This window comes from Entelurus aequoreus, linkage group LG02, assembly GCF_033978785.1.
Source record: "Entelurus aequoreus isolate RoL-2023_Sb linkage group LG02, RoL_Eaeq_v1.1, whole genome shotgun sequence".
Classification (NCBI taxonomy): Eukaryota; Metazoa; Chordata; class Actinopteri; order Syngnathiformes; family Syngnathidae; genus Entelurus; species Entelurus aequoreus.
This window is the reverse complement of record NC_084732.1, coordinates 70668635-70681134: the sequence shown is the minus strand read 5'-3', so window position 1 is coordinate 70681134 and position 12500 is coordinate 70668635. Positions and strand designations below refer to the sequence as shown.

The 12500-nt window shown below is 38.7% G+C and overlaps 1 protein-coding gene across 1 annotated transcript in view; it reads right to left on the bottom strand.

Moving 5' to 3' along the window:
• Positions 1-12500, bottom strand: part of LOC133638735 (exostosin-2) — a 37471-nt gene that overhangs the window by 2116 nt on the left and 22855 nt on the right. The window contains exons 10-14 of the mRNA XM_062031639.1: positions 9092-9281; positions 2501-2667; positions 1484-1627; positions 973-1101; positions 357-439 (exon numbers count right to left, since the gene is read on the bottom strand). Coding sequence (XP_061887623.1) covers positions 357-439; positions 973-1101; positions 1484-1627; positions 2501-2667; positions 9092-9281 — 713 coding nt within the window. The remainder of the gene's footprint in view (positions 1-356; positions 440-972; positions 1102-1483; positions 1628-2500; positions 2668-9091; positions 9282-12500) is intronic.

Sequence of the window (12500 nt, the reverse complement as noted above, 5' to 3'; positions counted from 1 at the left end):
ATAGCGCTCTATATTGTGTTCAAAGTATACTAATTTATACTAAAATATGGACTTTTGTCAAAGCTGGAACCCATTAATCATATTTACATTCTTTCTTATGGAGAAATGTGTTTAAAAATACAAACTTTTCTATGTACAAATCCTTTTAAGGAACCAATTAAGTTTGTAAGTCAAGGTTCCACTGAAAGAGGAAGAACATGGTGGACCAAGACAGGTTCCATTGTATATCAATAAGTGAACACTGTACATCTCTGACAGTGTCATGGGGTGTTGGTGATGAAATGCGATCAGAAGTTAACAACCAAACAAACAAAAAAACCACTGAGTGTTGAATTCCCCTCCAATAATTGCGTTACCTCTCCACCATGTGCGTCTGATCTAAGGACAGCCCGTCGATGGCAGTACATTCAGGACACTTGAACTTCTTCCGGGGGGTCACCTATTGAAAGTCACACCCAAAAATGTCAGTTCAGTTTTCTTTGTGTTTGCCAGACAAGCTAAATTGACGGTCACTTATGCTGAAATAGTCCTGCCCCTTCAAACAAGGAAGCAAGCGCCATGGGGAGATTGTTGCCTGAGCAGAGTGATGATGTATGGCTTGCCTCTGTGCAACACTCAAGCAGTGAATGTGTGAGTGCTTAGAGAAGAGAAAAGTAGCTTTCTGAAAGAACCTGTGTGAGATATGGTGAGGCAGGGTGAAAGCGTAGGGGGGTGCTGAAGATTGTGATTTGGTGGCAGTGTGTGTGCCTGCTTATGAAAACACACTACAAGGGGGAGTCTCACTCCGATAAGGGAGGTTAAGGCAGGATTGGAGCTTGGGCCCCGACACCTGAATGAGGGGGCGGCGAAGCAGTGAAGTGGCAGGGTGACAACTGATTAAATCCAGAATGTTGGTTCGCTCTGTCCGTCTTCACCCACCCCCCTTATTGTGGGGTTAGAGCCCCAAAAAATGAGGTGATGAGTACAATATACCTTTATGGGGGCCTTGCCAGTAATGTTAGCCACCAGGAAGTTCATGGCAATATCTTCACAGTTCATGTGTGCATCTACCCAGTTCTTGATATCACCTGGCATTTTGTATGTGTATAAGTAGTTGAAGTACTGCAAGAAAAAGAGGCACACAAGACACAGATTAACTGCAGGCTCATTAAGAACAATAAAGCAGTCACTGGATGACCTGGCAGTACGTAGGAGGGATAGAATTTGTTAAGAACCACAGTGAGTGAATGAGCTCTTAAGAGGATGGCTGATAACCTTGTCCAGCCTGCAACATTCTGCTCATCCATCAACACAATCTGATCTTTCTATCTTTTATCGTCCACACACGCACACACGCATGCACACACCAGACTACAGGAAACTGTTCACTCTGCAACATTTCCATGTCATTTGATCCCCAGTTTCAGTGGAAAAACAACCCTTCCCAAAATGAGTTACATCTGCATCAATGGTACAAATGAAGTTTAGTCTGCGTGTGAGTCACCTTATGGTAAAAAGCAGCGCCAGTTAGAACCATGGAGACCTCGTTTGTCCACTCTGACTCGTACTTCCACTTCCCCATTTCATGGTCCCAAAGGTGCAGACGGCCTGGGTAACCCACAAGCCGGTCAGGGAACTCTCTCCATACCTGCATGGGATGGCGATATAGAAAAACAAGCTCATATCAAAAAAGGGTAAATAAATAACGGGTGAGTTTCCATTGTCACAAGCTAAATAACATTTCAAATGCAGAATAGTAATAGTTATTTGGCACCCTTCTGCCAGGATACCAACCACAATTGCATGGAAAAATACAGTACTAGTAGTGTGGAACTAATTACACTGCAGTCTGTTCGTTGATGAACATTAAATCATTACCTCAGCAACACAAAACACATTTAAAGTATATTGGATTACAATGAACAAAGGATTTATGCAGTCTGAGTGTGTCTGTCAGTATGCAGTACTGTGTCAAGTTGCATTACTCTCAGTTGTTAAATCATGTAATCAACAAAAAAACGTTGTCATACTTGTACAGTGTCACACTATTTACATAGCTAATGAGGCCTGCATACACACTTTGTGCTGAAAATGCTAACCAAATAATTTTACTATTATAGCAAGACAAACTTTACTGCTTGATGTAAATATAATAGTCCAAGGAAAATGATAGAAAACTGGCTTTAAAATGAGCTAAAATATGTATAATATAATATCTGCCAGTGAGTGTCAACTAATCTTTGGTGATACTTCTAATTCTATGGAAGTCTCCTTAAAGTGGCTACAATTTTATTAAATAGCTCCTAAATGCATTCAGGTGAGGGCAGGGCAGATTTGTTGGCTTTAAACCAATCAACATTCCTCAGTCATCAAACACAAGCAGCAGGCTGTCAAATCCTGATATGCGACTCTAATTTTCTACAATAACTTTAAAAGGCTGTGATCATGAGGAAAGGGTTCCCGGTCATTATCGGTGGACACACAGAAAATTATTTGTGGGGATTGGCAGGAATTTGCTCACCTCATAGCCAAACTGCAGTTCATCTGATGTCAGCATGATGATGTCATCATCGATTGCCAGCACAGCTTCGGTCTCAATTTCGTCGTAGGGGAAAAAACGGTTACTCAACTTGTTCTCTTTGGTTCGCACAACTTTGAGAGGTACGCTGATCTTAGGCCAGAGGGATTCTATAAGACAAGAGAAGAAAAAAACTGTCATTCCAAGCCTGCATGAAGTTAGGGCGGTGAAGAAAGGTTACCCGAGGTGCAAAGGTCTGATTTGGTTCAAAAGTGTGAGCGTGTTTTGATCAAAGGAACAGTTGCCAGAAAGAAGTTCTTGGTCATTTTTCAGGACCAAAAGAAGTCCCAGTTAGGGGGTAGTGCTTTCCAGGTACACAGGAACCCTTGTGCGGGGATTGCAGCGCTAAACATATCTAATTTGCTAACATGCTAACAGTTAATAGTGTTACATTGGGCCTATGTGTTTGCCAAGTAATAATTATTCCTACTTTAAAACAGTAGGAAAAAAATGCATAAATGTTAGTTAATAAACTAGTGGTCACTTTTGATTATTGTACTTGGTTAAAAATGGTTTAGTGTATTGCTTGTTGTAGGTTATCACGCAAGTATATGACAGCTTTGAGCTGCTTCAAGTTGTATTTACAAATTTAAAACAATGACTGTCTAAACTTGGAAGAAGTAATAACGAATATATAAGATGTAATTCACCACTGATATTTTGTGCTAGTAGTGGAAAAATAATACAACTGTGCTCAACTGAGATCGGTAGGTTGTGAGTTCAAACCCCGGCCGGGTCATACCAAAGACTATAAAAATGGGACCCATTACCTCCCTGCTTGGCACTCAGCATCAAGGGTTGGAATTGGGGGTTAAATCACCAAAAATGATTCCCGGGCGCGGCTACGCTGCTGCCCACTGCTCCCCTCACCTCCCAGGGGGTGATCAAGGGGATGGGTCAAATGCAGAGGACAAATTTCACCACACCTAGTGTGTGTGTGACAATCATTGGTACTTTAACTTTAACTTTAACTTAACTAGAGCATTTGCAAAACTAATGTATTTACAGTTTTTCCTGTGGCAAATGACCAAAGTCATTTTGTCTGAACATGTCTAGGATCTTGGGCAGAGTCCATGGTATAGCTAAAAGATCAAACAATGTGTCCTCTCATTAAAGGTGCAAATGGTGCTTGGCAGAGTGTAAGACGAGCTCCAGCTCCTCCAAACAATGTCTGACGACGTATGTCAAACGCTGTCAGCGGGGAAGCTGCTATGTAAAAAACCCCAATTTATTCTTTCAGTCTGTCCAACTTCTATCCCTCATCCCTTCCTTTATTTCTACATTGGCAAGAGGGAACATAATGATGGTGTGCAATTAGTGGAGTTTAGCCTGGATACTGCTAACCTATAAATCAAACATCTTTTCTAAACTCCAAACAAAGGTAATGAAACAAAACCTAGGTGTAAAGGGTTTAAGAAATAAACCATTGCTAAATGACAACAGTAAGGGATATTTTTAATTAAATTCCAATCGGAACATCCAATCCATCCATCCATTTTCTACCGCTTGTCCCTTTTGGGGTCACAGGGGGTGCTGGGGCCAATCTCAGCTGCATTCGGGCGGAATGGCGGGGTACAACCGGGACAAGTTGCCACCTCATCGCAGGGCCAACACAGATAGACAGACAACATTCACACTCACATTCACATAATTCAACTAATTTTACGATTAGGGATCTAAAAATATATACTCTAGAATCCGACAGGGACTGCCAGTAATAGTACTAAATGGTGCAAAAAAGGTTACACAATTACCTAAACGCAACATGTAAAGTCATCAGGTCAAAACCTGGTGTCACAGGAAGAAAAAAAAACCTTCCCTTGTACTTGACTGAGACCTGAGTCTGACCTGTCAATGGCTTCTCGTTAATTCTAATGGGTCACGCTGCTCCAGCCAGACGCCGCTGACGCCTCCGATGAAAAGGAAACGTGCAGCCATAACAAAGCACTTCAAAGTTTTCTCACTACCTTCATTATATTAGTCAACTCTGACAGCAGCGGGGCTGATTTGATTTTTGGTCAACATCACACTTTACCCCAATATCATCATCATCATCATTTCTTTTTATTCCTTTCATGAAAATACAAGCCACGTACAGTTGACACTTTCATTGTTTTTTGTTTCTTATACATTTCCATGATCCGAAAGGAGTAGATGGAAGAATACTATTCTTATATTTATCTGCCCCCTTTTTAACACAAATTATTTTAGATGACTTTATAACTGTTCCCTCCACCGAGACCCGAACTCCAACATACTTTTTAATTTCCGTTTAAGCATTTTCACAATGACACGTCCAATCAAAATCAAAAATCGGTTTGATATAATTCCAGTTATATAGTATACTATAATATCAGTAGAGTAAGGCTTAAAGTTGTTTACTAGTTTAAATGTCACATTGAAGACAATTCATGAGCAGTCCAGGAAATATTGGGCTTTCTGGGAAATATGCTTGATATTAGGGCTGCAACGAGTAGTCTATATTATCGACAACGTCGATTATAAAAATGAATTGACAAAGATTTGTTATTGTTGGCTAGCCACTTAAATGCTTGGATTTATATGACGTCTGTCCGGCTCACGTTCGGCTCATTAAATATGTGTGATGGTCAAGCCGACGTCGGTTCTGCCCGATGCATGCGTTATTTTCGGTTGTACGGACCATTCAAATCGCAAAAAGGATATACGTTTCTTTAGAGTTCCTCGAGAGGTAATCAAAGAAGGCGGAGGAGTGCAAGATTTTACAAAGCGGCGATGACAAGAGTGGCACACACTCTACTCGAAGGGAGTGTAGTCGAAGAACGCTCGAGTTTGCAGTGATCACTTCATTAAAGGTTTGTTTGATATACTTTTATTGTTTAGTATTTCCCATGAAAGTATTATCTTGATATTATTAGTATTTTATCTTGTTTGGGAGTTCTTAAAACGCATTTTTGCTACGAGTGTTTTGTAAATCACCAACTCAGCGAGTCTAAATAAAAGAAAGCAAATGTGAGCAAAACCTATAAGTTAAGCTTTACCCAAAGGCAGCAATCAATCATAAATAAAGCTTCCAACACCTACACAACGTTGAGATCTATAGTTATATTTGGCTAAAGATGGGGAAAAACATGCAAACTCGTAAAACGGCGCGTGCATCAAACATGGCTGTCAACGCAAAAGTTAAATCCTGAAAAGCAACCTTACTCAAGCAAAAACGATGCATAATTATCCGGGAGAGTCTTGATATCAATTTCCTTGACCCAGCCACACGCAAAGAAGTAGTAGACATCCATGCTTTTCCAAGTTTTAATCTGTTTTTTTGTGTAGAATGATGTCTGGAGCACAAGATAGTTCGATGTATCTGTGAACTCCACCGACAGATAATCCTTGATATCACTCGACAAATCGTTTTTTAATAAAGTATAGGGATCTATTCCATTGCATAGATTGATTTTTTGCTTGTATCTGCTTTTTGCAGGAAGATCTAGGCCCCTTGCGTACTGCACAACAGCCATCTTGGCTTGGTTGACCACCACCGTTTTCACTTCCGGGAAGAAGTCACGTGACGAAATACAAGCAATAATATATTTATTTATAGACTTTCAGTTAAGGCTGCAGCTAACGATTATTTTTCTATCGATTAATCTATAGATTATTTTTTCCGATTAATCGGTTAATCTATAGATTTTTTTTCGATTAATCTATAGATTATTTTTCCTTTTACCGATTATTTTTTTATTCAAAATGAAGATGAAAAAATAAATGTAGGCCCGTTTTTTCAAAAGGCATGGCTTTTATTTACAAAAAAAAAGAAGTATGGCCACTCAGTCAACATTGACAACAACATGACTAAATATTCTGTAACAATGTAAACATTTAAAACTTTTAACATTTAACAAAATTAAAAGTAGCTTATTTGCTTTTTAATGTGCAAATATAAAAGTCAACATCCAGTGCAAATCTTAATATTCTGCAATAGTATAAGCATTTCAAAAGTAAAAGTATTGCTTATTTTGCTTTAAAATGTGCAAAAATAAAGATAAACATCCAATACAAAAAAGTGCAAAACAAAATATTCTGTAACAACACTGTAAACATTTCAACAAAAGTGAAAGTATTGCTTATTTGCTAAAATGTGCAAAAATAAAGATAAACATCCAATACAAAAAAGTGCCAATCTAAATATTCTGGAGCACTGTAAACATTAAGTATTGCTTTTAAAATGTGCAAAATAAACATCCAGTCCAACACAGTACACAATAACCAATTCTACTCATTCCAGTGAGTGACTAACAGTTGTAATGAAGAAAAGTTAGCATGTGTACATGTTTGGTTCTTTTCTTGTTTACAATATTCCCAGCAGCTGAAAATAGGCGCTCAGAAGGGGTCGATGTGGCTGGAACTGAGAGGTAATTAGCCTTCACCTCAAGCCAGGACTGCGAGTGAGCTGAGCTGCAGTTTATATTTCTAGAAGGTCAACGGGCTCATAGTGATGTTACTAGTAGTTGACTGGGAGGTGTTTATTATCATTTGGGGAGAGTCCGCTGCCTGATGCTCACCTGCTAAACACCTATCTGCTCCACGCTGAAGCGCTGACTACATGCGCTCTGAATACACACTGCTGATTGGCTGATAATGCTTCGTGTGTACCAATCAGATGGTTGTGTGGGTGGGACAATGCTGCGTGTGTACCAATCAGATGGTTGTGTGGGTGGGACAATGCTGCGTGCTGAGACAGAGGCAGAGGAGCGAAGCAGCTTGTTAAGGCTTTAGCAGCTAAAGTTAGCTTTAGCTTAGAAACTCGTTCGGTACACCCCCGTGCCGAACCGAAAGCCCCGTACCGAAACGGTTCAATACAAAACACGTACCGTTACACCCCTAGCAGATACAAATGACACATTCATGTTTTTGTGTAATGATGACAACGTATGCTCGCGCGGACGATTGACTAGTTGATGGTTTTCTTTTCAAATGTTCGTTCATAGCCGTTGTGCTGCTATGATAGGCCATTTCCGCTCGACACAGTGTGCATACAACAACATTATTAGGCCGTTTATTGAAATACTCCCACACTTTTGACCACTTTTGGCATGCTTTTCCCCCCTCGCTCGCACCGCTCGCATCGTCTGCTTTGATCGTCTGCTTTGCGGTCCGCCATGACGGTAGTGTGACGTAAATATGCGACGCGTCGACGCACAAAAACGGCGTCGACGTATTTACGTAACCGATGACGTCGACTACCTCGACGCGTCGTTTCAGCCTTACTTTCAGTATTGTTTATGTTTACACTTTTGTTCCTTTAGGTAAATACTTGTAGCTAAATAACCCTAACAGTACTGGATACAAATACTTTTTGCACTGCATGTCATGTTTACAGGACACCTTGCACTTTAAGTTTGCTGATTTATTTTTATTGAATATATACTTTTTGGTGTGTGTAATAAAGTAAAACTATTTGTTTCTCAGTTATTTACGTTTATTTCGTCAATAATATATTTACAAAAAAAAAAGTGTAAAAATTAGTTAAAGTTAAGCTGCAGACTCAACGTCAATCTTAAGCGTGTACAGCAGATCATAAGCAGTGATTGTTTGACTAGTCAACTATTACAAAAAATTATCGCTAAATAGACGACTATCAAAACAATAGTTGCAGTCCTACTTGATATGAATGACAAAACATACAGTCAAAAACAGCTGCCTAGATTTTCTTAAAAATGACTATTGAGTGTTCTTTTGTATCCTTTGTGGAATAGCACTTATGTAATTTTTTTCCTTTCTGGGTCCCTGTCTACGAGCTATTGGATATCTTTTAGGGAGTCCCAAATGTTAACATTACATGACAACTGTACATGTATGTGGGCCATTCCACTAAATGCAATTTGTATCTACAGAAAAAAAATGCAATTGATCAAATTTACTTGTTACATATTTCATAAATACAATTTTAAAGACTAATTTAGAAAATATTTTACACTGGAAAATAGCATTGTTGCCTGTCCTGCATTCTAAAATGAGACTTTACCATGAAACCTAATATAAAAATCATTCAGAAATGTTATATTTTAAATATTTTGTGTTACTGTAGTCCTTAGCCCAGCTGTACTGTTTGTATTAAAAAAATATTCAAGCCTGTTACTCGGTCACATGGTCCACAGGAAGTTATCATTCATATCCTCTGCAGGGCATGGGAAGGCCAAAACTAAGGAACTATTTAATATATTTTCCTGTATACTCGATGGAGGGGGGAGTAAAATCTCAGGACAGTCAAGCCATGTGGCTATATTTGCTAACTCTATGCTTAAAATACTAACTCCAGTTACTTTCAGCCTTGGTACTTAAATGACCATCTTTGGCTTACAACTAATGAATGGTGCCGATTCGTTGGAATGGCCCAATTGTATTTTAGACTAGAGATTTCAAGTCTCTGCAGCTAAAACTGTAAGTAAAGGGTAAGGCGTTTCTTTATATACACACACTTTCCATTATTCATTGTAATGCTTCTCATTAGATGAAGCTGCATGCTACGTTTTGATTTATCAATGATTAACTCACCTTCAGGAGGACTTTTGTTCTGGTTATTCCACACCACCAGCAGCTTACCCAAGCTAGGAACTTTAGAGATTTCAGTGATGACCCGGAAAAGACTCTCGACGCGGTCGTAGGTCAGCACCACTGCTGTGAACCCAGGTGCTCTTGGTGGGATAAGTGGCAAGAAGAGGGGACTGTTTACACTGGACCACTTCTACAAAAGACAGATAGCAAATAACATGAGCAAGTTAGTTAAAGCACTTATATTTACAGTTTTTCAGAAAATGTTCTGTTTAGTTCCGATAGCCTTGTCTGGTTTCCTATGATTTTAGGAAATTCATTAAATAACCACTTCCCATAAAAGTGAAGTCATCAGTAGTTTTTAAATTATGGATTTTAATGTGGAGCAAAAATCATCCAATATTTCCCAAAAGCTAACAGGGTCCACCACATAAACCTCATAGCATCAAAATATCATGAAATAAAAAAGACAATTAGAGAAGAATTTGCAACAAGATGGACTGTCTCCTTTCAAATATCTGTAATTCCTGTGCTGTTTGAGGGAGGGGGGATAACCAAGAGACAAGTGGGTTAAAGAAAAGGGAGGAAGTCGAAACCTGGGAGCAAGTAAAAAATAGCCAGGTAGTTAACAGAAACTGCCTTTCATCAATGTGAAACTCCTCTTTCATTGCTCCCCAATAAAATGACCAATAAACTTTGAAAGTTTCCCTGACCCCCCGCAGATAAGCTTACAAAAACGGACCATTTTGACATAGAAATTAGCACAACCCAACAATGACTTTTTTCCACGCATGCAGGCCTTACTCAGACAAATAAACAAGCATTGTTTTATGATGAAATAAAAACATGAAAATGAAAAAGTCTTCCATTGCGGCAGCAGTGAAAAGTTGTCCAAGTCACTTGACTCTATAATAATGTGATACCTTCTACAACACCGACAAAATAATGTTGACAGAGAAAGCAAACATTTTTTAACCACATCAAGCACCAATAAAATAATCACTTTACTGGCAAGTGGAAACTCCCCTGTGGTCATTCTCACACTGTCAAACAAACGTAGGGGGAAATAATTAAAGTGACACATACGCAACACACACTCATTAAAAAAACCTTAAGTCATTTGTCAAACAAAATAAATGAGATGAAAAGACAGCTGCAACTTAACAACTTACGACAGATCTAACAGCTGAATCGCTTTTTTTCTGTCCAATATAAAGTCTTGGATTCAGCTTAAGTACTTTTTAATTTTCCATTAAAACATATACGGTGGGGACGGAAAGTATCAGAACCACTTTTTTTTCCCACTCTTTGCTTCATTGCAGCCATTTGCTGAACTCAAAAAGTTCATTTTATTTCTCATTAATGTAGACTCAGCATCTAATCTTTAAAATTTAGAAAGGTTTGCGAATTTATTAAAAATAAAAACTCAAAAATCACAAGTTCATAAGTATTTAGATCCTTTTCTCAATACTTTGTTGATGCACTTTTGGCAGCAATTACAGCCTCAAGTATTTGGGCACCTATCTTTGGGCAGTTTCGCCCATTCCTTTTTGCCTATTCCTCTTTGCAGCATCTTTCAATCGCCATCAGATTGGATGGAAAGCATTGGTTTTCATCCAGGATGTCTCTGTACATTGCTGCATTCATTTTATTCTAGTCAGGGAGGTGACCAAGAACCCAATGGTCAACTCTGTCAGAGCTACAGCATTCCTCTGTAGAGAGAGGAGAACGTTCCAGAAGGACAACCATCTCAGCAGCAAACCATCAATCAGGCCTGTGTGGTATAGTGGCCATACAGAAGCCATTTCTTAGTAAAAAGGTTGCCAAAATGCACCTGAAGGACTCTCAGACCATGAGAAACAAAATTATCTGGTCTGGTGAGACAAAGCTTAAACTCCTTGGCCTGAATGCCAGGCGTCATGTTTGGAGGAAACCAGGCACCGCTCATCACCAGGCCCATACCATCCCTACAGTGAAGCATGGTGGTGGCAGCATCGTGCTTTGGGGATGGTTTTCAGCGGCAAGAACTGGAAGACTCGTCAGGATAGAGGGAAAGATGAATGCAGCAATGTACAGGGATGTGCGGGATGAAAACCAATGCTTCCAATCCAATCTGATGGAGCTTGAGAGGTGCTGCAGAAAGGAATGGGCAAAGAGGAATTGGCGAAACTGCCCAAAGATAGGTGCTTGTGGTATCATATTCAAAAATACTTGAGGCTATAATTACTGCCAAAGATGTATCAACAAAGTATTGAGCAAAGGGTGTGAAAACTTATGTACATGTGACTTTTCATTTTTTAAAATATTTTCAATACATTTGCAAACATTTCTATATTTGTTGTTTATTTGTCAAGATGGGGTGCTGAATGTACATTAATGAGAAATAAAATCAACTTGTTTTATTTAAGCAAATTGCTGCAATTAAACAAAGAGCGAAAAGTTTTAAGGGGTCTGAATACTTTCCGTACTCACTGTATAAGTAGCGTATTGATTAAAATCAAAGTTAACACCAACATACATATATTTTACTTCGGATGTTGACTAAATGTACCTAATTTCCAAACAAAATGCAGTTATCTTCATATTACATTATATATTGACTTTTGGGGGAAAAAAATGTCTGGACACCTTCTGAAACAAGGGGCCCAAACTCATGGCCCGCATACTATTTGTGGCAACTAGTTTCATATTTCGTGGCACTCTACTTAACATTGTAGTTTATTGTAATTGCGGCCCTCACATCCGAGGCAGACAATAGTTAAGTATAATGTGGCAATCTTAAATTACTCAATAGTGCAGACACCAAAATGACAGTACAAAAAACACATATTGGGCAACACAAAGAGCAACTTCTTTGAAGCAAGTGGAAGTGTCTCTGACCATCTTCGATGAAACTCAACAATGTGAAAATATACAATTTGCACATTCATTTTAAATTTAGAATGACTTAAGGCCCATCATAGGTGCTGTTGGAATAATTGACAAAATAAGTCACCTGGTTAAAACGTGATTTTGAAGTGAATACTTTGCGGCGTAGCCTCTACCTCAAGCGGCCCCCAGGTTAAATTAATTAATTTGAGACCGCTGTTCAAAAATAAATGTAACTTTAAAAAGGGCATGTTTATATGTATGCTAAATATTGTCAGCAGAAGAATGACAAAAATAAAACACAACATGCAGTGTTTTGGAATATTTTACAGACACTACTCAGTAAAATTCAGATTGAAAAACAGCTTTTTTTATACATATACAATGCATGCAACACACTAAAATAATATAGTTTAGAGGGGGATTATACATACTTACTCGAGTGTTGAATAATATTGGCAAATTTAATTATTTTCTAATTTATGAGATATGTGTAACTATTAGTACTCAAGATTGTTTGACATCCGTAGTCATCGCAATACTT